The following is a 12568-nucleotide window of genomic DNA, read 5'->3' as shown; positions in this document are numbered from 1 at the left end:
CAGTTATTTTAATTAGATTTTTTTTTTCACATTTTGAGTCTTTTATATTTGGCAATAAATCATTTAATATTTTTAGAGCAATTACATTGTATTGCTTTTTACCAAAGGCGGTTGACACAAATGGGACAATACAGTTAATTTATACAATATACAATAAATGTTTATGAATTTTTGCTTCTATAATAAATAGACAGTTTTAATATTTTTGTGTAAAATAAGAAAGAGAAAAGAAAATATTCTGTAAAAGATTATAAGGTTTTTTTTTTTTAACAAAATAAAAAATGTAAAAAAATACAAAAATATTCCTTATTATTAAAGAGCAACAAAATATATCATAGAAAAAAAAAGTTCATACCTTTAGTTTTATATTTTCATTTATTTACCTTAAATAAGTTTAAATAAATTTTCTGCAGCATTGGAACATAAAATGAAGTATGGTCAGCCTATTACGAGTATCAGACATCTAAATCCCAACCTTATAAAGTCGTGAGAGGACGTACTAATGAGTACATTTTCTGCATATTCAGAAACTGCCTTATACATTCATTCTAAAGGGGTATTAACGTTCTGATTCGTTCAGCCCGACGATCATTCCGACTGTATGGGGTAGAGTCTATATGAAGTGAAAATGTACACATATTATGACCCAAATACAAGACAGAGGAGGGAAACTCACACGATAAAGGTTTCAGCTCTTTTACTTCACAAAAGTCAACAGATGAAAGAGTTGAGGAAACGTGGATGTTAAACATGGGAAGAATGGTGAATGCTACACAGTGTGTAAAGCGGTCACTTTAACGAGCTTGCAACAAATTTACATCTGAATAACTTACGAAATCCAGCCAGTCTGCAAGCATTCGAGCATACTCAAAACATTATTGAGCAAGACTAAGGCTATGTTTAAATTGAACAAGACTAAAAGTACATTTTTATTTTGTCATCAGAAAAAAAAAAAAAAAATAAAATGAGCATAAAAATACAAAAGAATATAAAAACTATAAAAGCGTAAATTGTATAATAAAAGGACTCGTGATATGGCGTTCTATCCTCTCTGCCTACCCCTACGGGGAAACGGCGTGATGGTTTGTTTGTTTGTTTGTTTGAATATATGTAATTTTCACAGCAGTAATATTAAGACGTACCCATATCCAAAATGAAACGAACGTCAATAAAGTTTGATGTAAATAAAAATATAAAAAATCCATTCTGAAATATAAATTAATAAATAAAGAAATAAAAAAAAGAAATAGTAAAAAAATGCATTTCAAAACCAATAAAATAAACGTGTGGTAAAAAAAAATAACGGAATGAAATAATTAATGTAAAACAAAGGATTAAAATAACCAATATTAATTATTAACCAAATAATTATTGTTTAAAAATTTTATTTTTTTTTTTTGATCTGTTATATTTTTATCGGTATTCGTAACATAGTATGTGATATTTTTCTGTTATGAAAAAAAGTGGTACGTGCAACTTAATTTCGGCTGTAGTGACGTATCCATTTTTTTGGCCGATAAGTGGTTATATAGAGAACTCGGCCATTTTTAAGAGTATCCATTTTTAAGCATAGGCCTCCCTTTTTTTTTCTCCATGCAAAAGGGTCTTGCATTCAAGTTGTTTCTGAACGTTTAAAAATATCGTCTCTCGTCCGGGGTTTCTGGAAGAAGTCCGAGGGCTCCAGCACTGGAGGCGTTTAGTCCATCTATCGTCTGAGCTGCGAGCGACATTGCCAGGGCCGCGATTATGAACGGCTATCTTCATCGTTATAAACTGAGACGGTATAAACTAATATCGATATTTATGTACGAAAGTGTGTATATTTGTATGAAAATTCAAAATATCTTCGTAGGTAACCGGTAATGAGGAATTCCACTGTTTTCTAATTTATTTATTTTCTATTAGCGTACTATTTAAATAAGCAAAAATATATATTTTATTTTTTTGTGCGTTATTTACAAAGATATGATTTTTTAAAGTTACGTTTATCAAATACCGCGCCAAATGACTGTAATCAGTGTGTCACTTTTCAGTAGTGACGTAATGAATCGGTTGGCGTTCTTACTTTTACTGACCTGACAAGAATCTATGGAATATTGCTTTGATTACTTCATTTAGTTGATCGTAATTTGCTCATTATGATTGTTTTTACGAACGTTTCGAATTAGAAAAACCTAGAAAGTTGACATAATATCTGGTTGAAATGTCAAATTATACAAATTATACTCTTTAAATACCGCGCTAAATGACTGTAATCAGTGTGTCACTTCTCAGTAGTGACGTCATGAAACGGTTGGCGTTCTTACTTTCACTGACCGCGGTTAGTTGTATTTCTCCAGCTAATAACAAAACTGACAAGAATCTATGGAATATTGCTTTGATTACCTCATTTAGTTGATCGTAATTTACTCATTTCTATGTTATGGTTGTTTTTACGAACGTAGATCTGGCAACGCTGTTGAATTGTCAAAACTTTTTAATCACAAATTATACTCTTTTTTCCTATGGTCAAAACGTTCCTTACAAGGTGCGGGGGCTTTAAAGCGGAAACCGGAAATACTACACGTAGATGTAAGGAGTGACGTCATTATTTACGATTTTAAAACGAATACTATTTTTAACATTTTTTATTTATTTTTGCGTGCGTTTTTGAGATATTTCATCCTACTCCAAAATGTTAAAATATTCACGTGTACACGAAAACATTTAAAAAAATTAATTCCGGGTCGGGCTGGAATTCCTCATTCCACATATTAAGGAGAAAAAAATTGTAAGCATATTCTATTTTTGATACAGAAAACTTAATTTTACTTTGTAGATAAAATTAAGATTAATTTTAACTTCTCATCAGAGCGCGTACCCAGCCCTGCACCATTTTGACGTTGCAACTCTTGCAATAATCTCCCGTAATCCTGTTTTGGTTTGGTAGTATTATTTTGGTTCAATAAAAAATTATTTTCATTTGAAATCAGTCTCTTAGGCTTTTCACAGTTATCTTTTTCTTAACACATTTAAACGAACTCACACGCTGACAATCCCCGCTACAAATTGAAATGTGTTTTTGTTAAGTCTTTTCGTTGATAGTCTCTTAGACTCATCTAATATAATATCCTGTCTCGATAATGAATAGTGCCTCCGCTAAAGGTAGCCGTCTCTGCCATATATTAATGGAATCAATTTACTTTTTGCGCAAAAACAATCACTGGTCGCTCAGATCTGGCCACTTGACTACAAAGTACAAACGTTGGACCCCATAAAAATTGAACATGCAATTCTTGCGTATGTTGCCGAGGCCCGTGTAAATTATACTATCTTTTTAAGCAAGTATAGAAATATCAGATGTTTTTGAGTTTGATACATTTTTCGTTTGATTTTTCATTGTGTTCGAAAAATGAAAATATACATTTTTTTAACAAATTACAACAGGGATGGAGAATACCTTAAAGTAGGGAATATGGAAGTCTAGGCATTTACGGGGCTTATGACCTGTCATTGGCTGGTTTAAGTTGCCACTTTACACACTGTGTAACATTCACAATTTTGCCTATGTTTGAACATCCATATTTCTTCAATTCAACCATTTGTTGATTTTAGTGAAGTTAAAGAGCTGAAACCTTTATTGTTGAGAAGAGATTCATTTGACTGAATTATTTCAAATACTAGGCGACGCCTGAAAACAATTTTCCAATTTTCAAACTTCTTCTTGGACCAGTTGGTTTTATAACAATATTTGAGTTCGTCCAAATGTTTGTAGACAAAAGACTGGATTTCACCCCCTCGGGAGTCATTAAGATTAACAAATTACAACAGGGATAAAGAATACCTTAAAGGAGGGAATATTTACGTCTAGGCATTTACAGGGCTTATGACCTGTCATTGGCTGGTTTAAGTGGCCACTTTACACACTGTGTAACATTCACCATTTTGCCTATGTTTGAAAATATTTCTTAAATTCAACCATTTGTTGATTTTATTGATTGAAATCCAGTCTATTGTCTACAAACATTTGGACTAACTCAAATATTGTAATACATTTTTTTGTTAAAAATTGTATTTGATAAAAAATGTCTTCCGCGACTAGTGTGAACTTTTTCCAACTTTTTCCAAAAACTAAAATGGTGCGTGCTTTATGGACTTCCAGTACTTCAAGAATAGTAAATTTTTCAAACCATGGGCCTTACGTACTACACACCGGAGACATAATTACTTATAATTGAAAAATACCATACAAATGAAACATTTATTTATATAAAACCGGTTCAGCGAAAGGTATGAAGGAAAGATAGACATAACGGATTAAACAAAGGGTCAAAGCATCAGTAAATTACCACCCCCCAGTAAATGACCATTGGTTAAAAAATAATAAATAATATAATAAGAATTGCTACATGTGTCCAGTCAAAAACTTTTAGCACTAGAAATTATGACAAAAGCAGTAGGCGGACATATCTTTTGGTAAGAAACAAATCTATCAGTTTTGAACTGTGAGTTGTCAGAAGGTAATAGTGCTTCTTCCCGTTATTGTTCTGAGATTGATAGTGTTTTTATAAGGAAAGGTGTGGTAAGTGTTTTATTTGATGCTATTTCTTATGCAATTCTTTGGATATCCATATTCTAATGTATTAGGGTCATTTATAATGTTATGATGTAACTAAATCTGAGTAATATTTTTACTGGGGTAGTAGTGGTCATTCACTGGTGATTCTGCTATTTTTTTAGAGAAATATTAATTATAATTGTAATGCTCGTATTTCAATAAAAAAAAATAAAAGTACTTAGAAAAATTAATGTGTTTTTTATTGTTTTATTTTATTTTGTACGCTTGAATAATAAAATTTATCACTTCAATGTGGATTTCACTACAAGTTGAACCTTAAACGGTCATTCATTGGTACTTTGACCCTAAACGAAAGAAACACTCAAATTCTATTAAACAAAAAGCATAGATTTTCAGCCATCCTGAAATTTTAAAAAGTGTATTTTTTTTTAGATTACTATTTTTTTATATACCAACACTTGGAATTAGATTATAAAATGAAAAGGCGTAGGATGAATAGTTTGACAATACGTCAGTGTTAACTAAAAATACATTGAAGAAATCACCTGTTTTATGAATAAATCATTACATAAGATGGGACCGAAATTCAAGCCTTGTGGAACACAGCTTGCAACAAATCATACGAGCGAAAAACGTAGAATCATCGAAGGGGTTATTTGTCAGTTTGTGATTTCACAACATTTAATAACAACAGTAGCATGTTTTATTCATTGTAATGTTTATAATTGTTTTGTCCATATCCCACAGATACGAATGCTGTATAAAAAGTAACCCTATAAAATTAATGCTTGCACATATTTAAGTTGTTCAATCTACAGTCAGGGATTTATTCTTGACAAAGTCTGATACAAAGCATTTACTTTTGCCATCATTAATGTTTAAATCTCGTTTCTCTCCATATTGGGATGTGGCTGAATCCTCGATGAAAAATCTGCTCTAGAGGTAAAGCAAATAACTCAAAAGTGACAAAATATGATTTAACAGTGTTTTTGTTTACAATAAAGAGATATCGCAAAACTGGATAAATAGATTCAATGCTCCATAAGTAAAATTAATCTCGAAAATTCAATTACCTAACTCTGTTACAGCTTCCTGGGGTGCTATTTTGAATATCCTCGCGGGGGTAGAGAGTGGTTCATTTCTGGATTTCAATTTTTTGCATGCGACTACACTTTGCTTCACTGATGATTACATCTCAAATTACGTAAAATAAATATGAACACGTGAAACTAAATATGGTGATTTTCATTAAGAATATTATTGTTACTAAAATAATTAATTAGGTTGAATTGACCGAACTGTATTTTTTGTGATTTTTAAATAGTTTTACAATTTTGGACCATGAAAGGTCAAATATAAAACTGTTTATTTTGCCGGTTTTGACATTTATTAATCAGTGTGGCCAAACATAACATACATAAACATAAAAATCCAATAATGAACCACTTTGCACCCCCGCAAGAAGATTCAGAATAGCACCCCAGAAAGCTGTAATATATTTAGTTAATTATGAATTGGGAATTATCGAATGTCATGTAAAAATCATATTCAAGCTAGGCACTTTTTGCTTTCATTAGGATTTATTTCAATTTTAAATCGTTTTGAAACAGTAACTTTTTATTAAAAACCTTTTTCAAATACGGAAGAGAAATACTTTGATTTGAATTTAGCATTGAACGCGGAGAAAAGTTTCAGCGTCACCTGTTCGTTGAGTTTGAACATATGACATCTGAGATGACGTAATGAAAGCACATGTCGACATGTTGGTAGATCAAAATTCTCCACACCGAAGTAGATAGAGATAGAAGATAATTAAGTATACCGTCTCGATATGTACCGATGAAGATAGCGTTTGTAATTGCCCCCATGGAGAGAGAAAATAAAAAAACCCCTAAAATCACCGATCACTTAAAAATAGTCAATGGGCCCCGAGAAATTATTTGTTTGTAATGGTATCAGACAATATTAATTTATAATATCTGTACCTCAGAGGCAGACGGATGCAAATTCAAACGTCAAATGTTCAACCAAAGCCTAAAGAATCCACTTTTTCTAAGTGAATTCTAATAATTTCTATCGTTTATTTGTATTTTCAGTATCTTAAAACATTGGTTCTTTAATTTTAAGACTTACATTTTTTCAAAATCAATGGACATGATCGTAAACTGGATACGAAAATCGAAATGTCATTTCATCAAATTCTGGATTTGCGTCCGTCTCCTCTGAGGTACAGATTTTATAAAATGTTTTTTATTTGTTTGTGAGATAATATTTCTACATACATGCGAATCAGCCAGGAGCTTGTTGAGCGCTGAATTCCAATTTTAAATAAATTAAATCGTCGAAGTAATATAAAAATTTAATTGACTCGTGAAAATATTTTAAAAATTAAATAACACTATACGAGTACAAACAGTAGTTCTCCTTTGTGAGGGTGACTTAAATAAATGTTTTGTAAAAAGTCATATTATGGTTTTTAAAAAAGTGGATTAATATATTTTCTTTTGGAAATATGATAAAATTGACGGATTTTAATAATTTTTCAATGCTTTTTTCGTTTGAATTATTTTACTATTGGTACATACGATTTCTAATTTCCATTTCGATCTGAATATATTTTTTTTAAATTCCACTTTTTGTTATATTCTGTTTTTTTTTACATTATTTCATGGAGTACCTACCTATCAACGAAAAAAATTCGTTCGTTTAAAAATAGTATAAAAACAAAATAAATATTTTTCAAAAACTACTGACGAAATAATACACTCGAAGACTACTCGTGGCTATGAGATTCAAAATATGAATTAAATGAGGTCTAAGAAAAAAAAAACCAAGCAGAAAACGTGAAATTTCGAAGTTACCGTTCTCTACCCCTCATGTTCAAATTATCAACGACAGATAATTCTCATGTGTTGTTAACATTTCGACTTATGTACCAGTTAATTCAAGTGCCAGAACATCACTTCATCACTCCCACAAACTTTTTACGGCGATCTTAACAGCCGTCCTAGGCTTTCACGTCGCAAGACCAGCGCCGTATTTGCATTATTCCAATTTGCCGCTTTTTGTTGGAAATCAAGTTTACTATATTGTCGTGTTTTCACTTTTAACTCGTCTCGAGATGGAAAAATCTGTCGTAATTAAATCGATGGAAACCACGGTTAATTTCTTCATTTAATTTCTATTCTTATTAATTATGAATTTATGCCGCGCAATTGCGCACATTAATTTAACTTGAGCTCGTAATTTTTTTTCTTTTGTGGCCTTAAAAGTGTCAAATATTCTGTTCTCTATAACCGAGGAGTATTAGACAAAATAAAGGAGTCATTGACTCATTTCTGGTTATGCGACTGGAAGAGGAAATTTCAGCCAAACGCTCGTACGAGGTTTTCCTGTAATCTGAATGATTTAAGAGTAACTGTCCGTACAATCAAAACTCTTTATTGCTCAACTGTTCGCCCTCTTCTTGAATATGCCTCAGTGGTCTGGTCTCCATTCTATGTCAATCGCATAAATCACATTGAATCAGTCCAACATCGCTTGCTTCGAAAAATAGCGTGGATGCTCGGACTAGAGAGAGATAATTATTCTTATGCTGAAATAGAGTCAATGTTAAATATTTCTAGTCTACAAAAACGTAGAACTAATATTGACTCCATATATATGTTCGGCATACTAAATGGTATAATCGATGTTCCATCATTGCTGGGACAAGTAAAATTCAATATTCCGACTCGTAGATTGAGAAACAATGAAGTACTGTTCATCGATCAGCATTGAACAAACTATGGCCTAAATTCTCCAATGACCCGCCTTTGTCGTATTGTTAACTCAAGACAGGATCTGGACTTTTTTGGTTTAAGTTTACAACGATTTAAACGAGCACTAAATAAATGGTCCAGATCTTGTCTCGATGTCCCTTATGTTTGTCAATGCTTCTTTCTTTTTTCTTTAAATGTTTTAAACTATTCTTTTATTGTAATATTTTAACCTTATAAATTGTATACATGGACAATGTCCGTTAATAAATAAATAAATAAATAAAGTAAACGCAATTCATTTTTCTGATTACTTCACCGACTTAATCGTGTGACGTCACGGGCCCGGGCAGTATAATTTAAAAATAACAAAACTTTGAAATTCATAGCGATACAATAAAAACATAAATTTTAAAAAATGCCGTTGTTTATAAGTCAATTCACGAGTAAAAATAAAAATAAAAACCACTAAACCTTCTCACTCACTACTCTGATAAAATTATTGCAACCTAAAATTTCTGCAGAATTCAATGGCAATATTAATGGGTCATTTAAAAAATATTCTTAAATGTCTATGTGAATGTGATACTTAAATACAAAAGAAGCCTTATCTTCGGAGGACCACAGGTTAAACCTGAGGATGTGAGAGTGCTCGCTCCCTACCTAAAAGCCCTAAAATTTAAGGACCTGGTCTTGTCTGGTCACTCGCTTACACTCAGTAGCCTGGCTCTCCAAAGACCTGAGCTTGGAAGGAACCTTACGGCAACCCGTCACAATAGATAATTGTTTCCGCCAGATTTAAAAGGCATTTTTTCAATTTTAAGTCGCGAAAGAAATTAAGATACACTTACCGCAGTTTCAAGGAACAGGACCCGATTCTCAAAGCCGCTTCCAACACAGTCACTGCCGCGTGATAATGACCCGCTCCGAGCAACTCTTGACCAACAACCTGGAAAAACATTATCATAAAAGTAAAACAATTAAAACCGATTAGCTAGAAATCTACCTCTACGAGGAAATGGCGAGGTGATACCAGAAGTGAAATTATTTGTTAAATCCACTAACGGAGTGATGGGCAACATTTTTAGCTCAACGTGTCAAAATTCCAAAAAAACCTGGCTTGACCCGGATGCCGTGTCACATCCTACATGGATATTATTCATTATTGCAGCCCTGGTAAATTGAGGAGTTCTGATGAAACTACTACCATTACGCCACTTCACCGTAGGAAAAGGCAGAGAGAATGAACCGCCACACACATCTATCCTGGCATATATTTCTTGCTTCTTCCACATTCATACATCTTGTCATACATGCCCTTCAGTTCTGTCTGCTTTTGACGTGACCAGACTTAAGATTTTGGTTTATCTGATCATGCCACGTCTTCCTTGGTCGTCCTCGTCTCTCGTTACCGTTTATTTTTGCCATATATACTTGTTTTAACATTTTTTCGTCGTCCATTCGTTCTACGTGACCAAACCATTTCAGAGACCCTTTTTTAATCTGATCAATTATACTTGACTCAGATTTACACTCTCGCCTGATTTCATCGTTCGTAACCCTGTCATGCATTGATTTCCCACACATTCGTCTAAGATATCGCATTATCAATATTTATTGCATTGACTTTGCGGTCAAACATTTTACTAAATGTTATTGAATAATTGTATATAACCACTTACTGACTTTGCTATGTCTTTCGGTTTTGAGACATACGCGTCTCTTCGTCAGGACGCCAATTAAACCAACATGCAAAACCCACTATACACCTTTACCATACTTGTTTCCGTACGTCTCGAAACCGGTAGACATAGAAAAGTCGGTAAGTCGGTGGTTGTATCCAAATATTTAATAACATTAAGAAGGCAATTTACCCGAAAACACTCGTCCAAGGTTCCGGTTCTATTTCACTCACCGAACTGTATTCCTTATCCACATGGACACAGAAATCAAATAAATCTACATTATTTCCATGCGTTTTGAGTTTCAACGCAATTTCCTGAACACAATTAGGGTTTGGTGATGATAAGTGTCAAAAAACACACTTTAAAAATAAGTTTTCGGGTAAGGGTCGACTTACCGATATTAGAACGAACGGACTCTGGTCTAGCTTCATGGCCTGGAGTTGCATAAACGTGGGGTGCAGAGCTGGTCTCAGGGGAGACTTAAGGGAGGCTTCCACCAGCGCGGCCAGCAGCTGCCTGGAGCCAGCGTTCTGTGCAAGACCAGAGCTGAAGGCGGCCAGAGCCTCACCATGGCGACCCAAACACTGCAGGGCGACCCCTGAAAAAAAAAACAACCGCATTAAACAAGATTATTTCTTCACTTAAATAGCGTTCACGCGAAGACAGAATTGTATTGTACTGTCCCAGCATCGAACAGGACAGATTTGGAGGACAGTACAGTGCACCGAGATATTATTTTTTATTTATTTGGATAACCAACAGCTATAATTATCTTATAAATATATAACAAAACAAATAACAAATAAGCCAATTACAGGTTTTTACAAATAGCATCACAGTAAGTTAAAAAAGATTCTCGAACATAAAATGAATAGTCATTTAATGTAAATTCAAAAGAAAAGAAAAAATACTACGAATTATTTCGAAAGCAAACGCCGTACGTCATTAAGATTATTTGCAAATAAATTTATGTTAAATGATTTATATATTACATTAAAATTATTAAAAGTTCGCCATAAATATGAATTTTGCCTATAATTAGATGAAACAAGAGGTATGTGAAGAAGAGGGTTATTTCTTAAAACTTTGGAAGGAACATTGATAGAAAGTTTGCATAGTAGTTCAGGGCAGTCGATTGAACAAGAGGCAATTTTTAGTAAATAAATTATATCCGCTATTTCAGGACGTTTTTGCAGAGGCAATAGGTGATGTTTTTTAGATATATGAATATACTGGTCGGATTTAAACTCAAATTTCAACCGGAAACACATGAAATTTGCGATTTTTTTAAAAAATATTTCCAATGCATGATATCTGCACATTGTACGTAGGATTCCATATTTGTGAGGCGTATTCTAAGTTGCTTCGCACTACTGTACAGAAAAGGATTTTTTATCTTAGAGTTAGACTGACAAGCTATCTCTGCAGGAGAATGGATTACATTCACCACCACTGGGGAATTGTCCTTGTGTAATTTTATAAAGACATGTAGTTATTTTTTTCAATAGAAATTATTCCATACCTTGTCTATAGTAAGCCTTGGGCCACGTTGGGCAAAGTTCTCTAGCTCTGATTGCATCTTGAAGGGCTGCTGAAAACTGCCCTTGTTTTAGGAGAGCTGCCGATCTAAAAAATATATAAAATATTGTTAATTTTACAACACAAAAATAAAAACACCAGAATTTCTAAGCTAAAGAATCAGATGGTTTCATTTTACCTTATACCGTTTTTTTTTAATTTTATTTATAAACCATATTCTTTATTCTTATTTTACTGTTGATGTTAACCCTTCCCCCCGGTGATGTGTAGCTAGTACACATTGCGTCTAATAACTAATAATATCTTCATGAATATAATAAATATTGGGTTTAGATTTTCAGTATTCCTTCATTTCACATTTACGTATCGACTGAAATAATTTGTTTTTTATTTATTTATTTATATATACGCCCAATGGGCATTTTTATGGACATATTTATACATGGAAAATTATTATTAAAAAATTGTAATGATTTAATGGTCTATAGTAGACTTTGTGGTAGTGGAAGCGGGAGAGAGGTGTTTATAATTGAATTTGATTCGGTGATCGTTTGAAAGAAGACAACTTGTTATCAGAGAAATCAAGACTGGTATGTTTGTTGGCAGACCTGAGAATTCTGGGTGTAGGGGAATGAAAACAATAGTTAGTTCTATGTTTATCGGTATGAAAGAGTAAGTTTTGTCTGAGGTTCCTAGTAAGGATATTTAATTTTATTGAGCGCAGTAGTTCAGGCGCAAAAATGAGTTGAGAATTTTAAATAGGACTATAAGGTCGGATTTATTTCGACGGTCTGGAAGAGAAGATATATTCAAGGTAGTTTCAAACTCATTATATGTATATAGGTCTCTGGATAAGCCCAACCTCCAGCCTATCTTTCACAAAAATCTATGTTGAACTGATTCAATATTCTTGATGTTAACATCATAATATGGAGACCAGATAACAGAGGAATACTCTAGGTGCGGGCGAACCAGGGAACAGAAGAGAGTTTTAAGGGTATTGATATTTTAAATAATAAGTACTTATT

General features: G+C 33.0%; 1 protein-coding gene across 2 annotated transcripts in view; it reads right to left on the bottom strand.

Annotated features, from left to right (window-relative positions):
* LOC148280057 (tetratricopeptide repeat protein 28) overlaps nucleotides 1–12568 on the bottom strand; it is a 166917-nt gene that overhangs the window by 54573 nt on the left and 99776 nt on the right. For both annotated transcript variants that reach the window (XM_088228987.1, XM_088228988.1), the window contains exons 4-6: nucleotides 11524–11627; nucleotides 10397–10599; nucleotides 9168–9265 (exon numbers count right to left, since the gene is read on the bottom strand). In XM_088228987.1, coding sequence (XP_088085113.1) covers nucleotides 9168–9265; nucleotides 10397–10599; nucleotides 11524–11627 — 405 coding nt within the window. The remainder of the gene's footprint in view (nucleotides 1–9167; nucleotides 9266–10396; nucleotides 10600–11523; nucleotides 11628–12568) is intronic.

Source organism: Micrasema longulum, unplaced genomic scaffold, assembly GCF_059751315.1.
Source record: "Micrasema longulum isolate JH-2025_06_02 unplaced genomic scaffold, ASM5975131v1 h1tg000624l, whole genome shotgun sequence".
Lineage (NCBI taxonomy): Eukaryota > Metazoa > Arthropoda > Insecta > Trichoptera > Brachycentridae > Micrasema > Micrasema longulum.
This window is presented reverse-complemented; position numbering and strand designations above follow the sequence as displayed.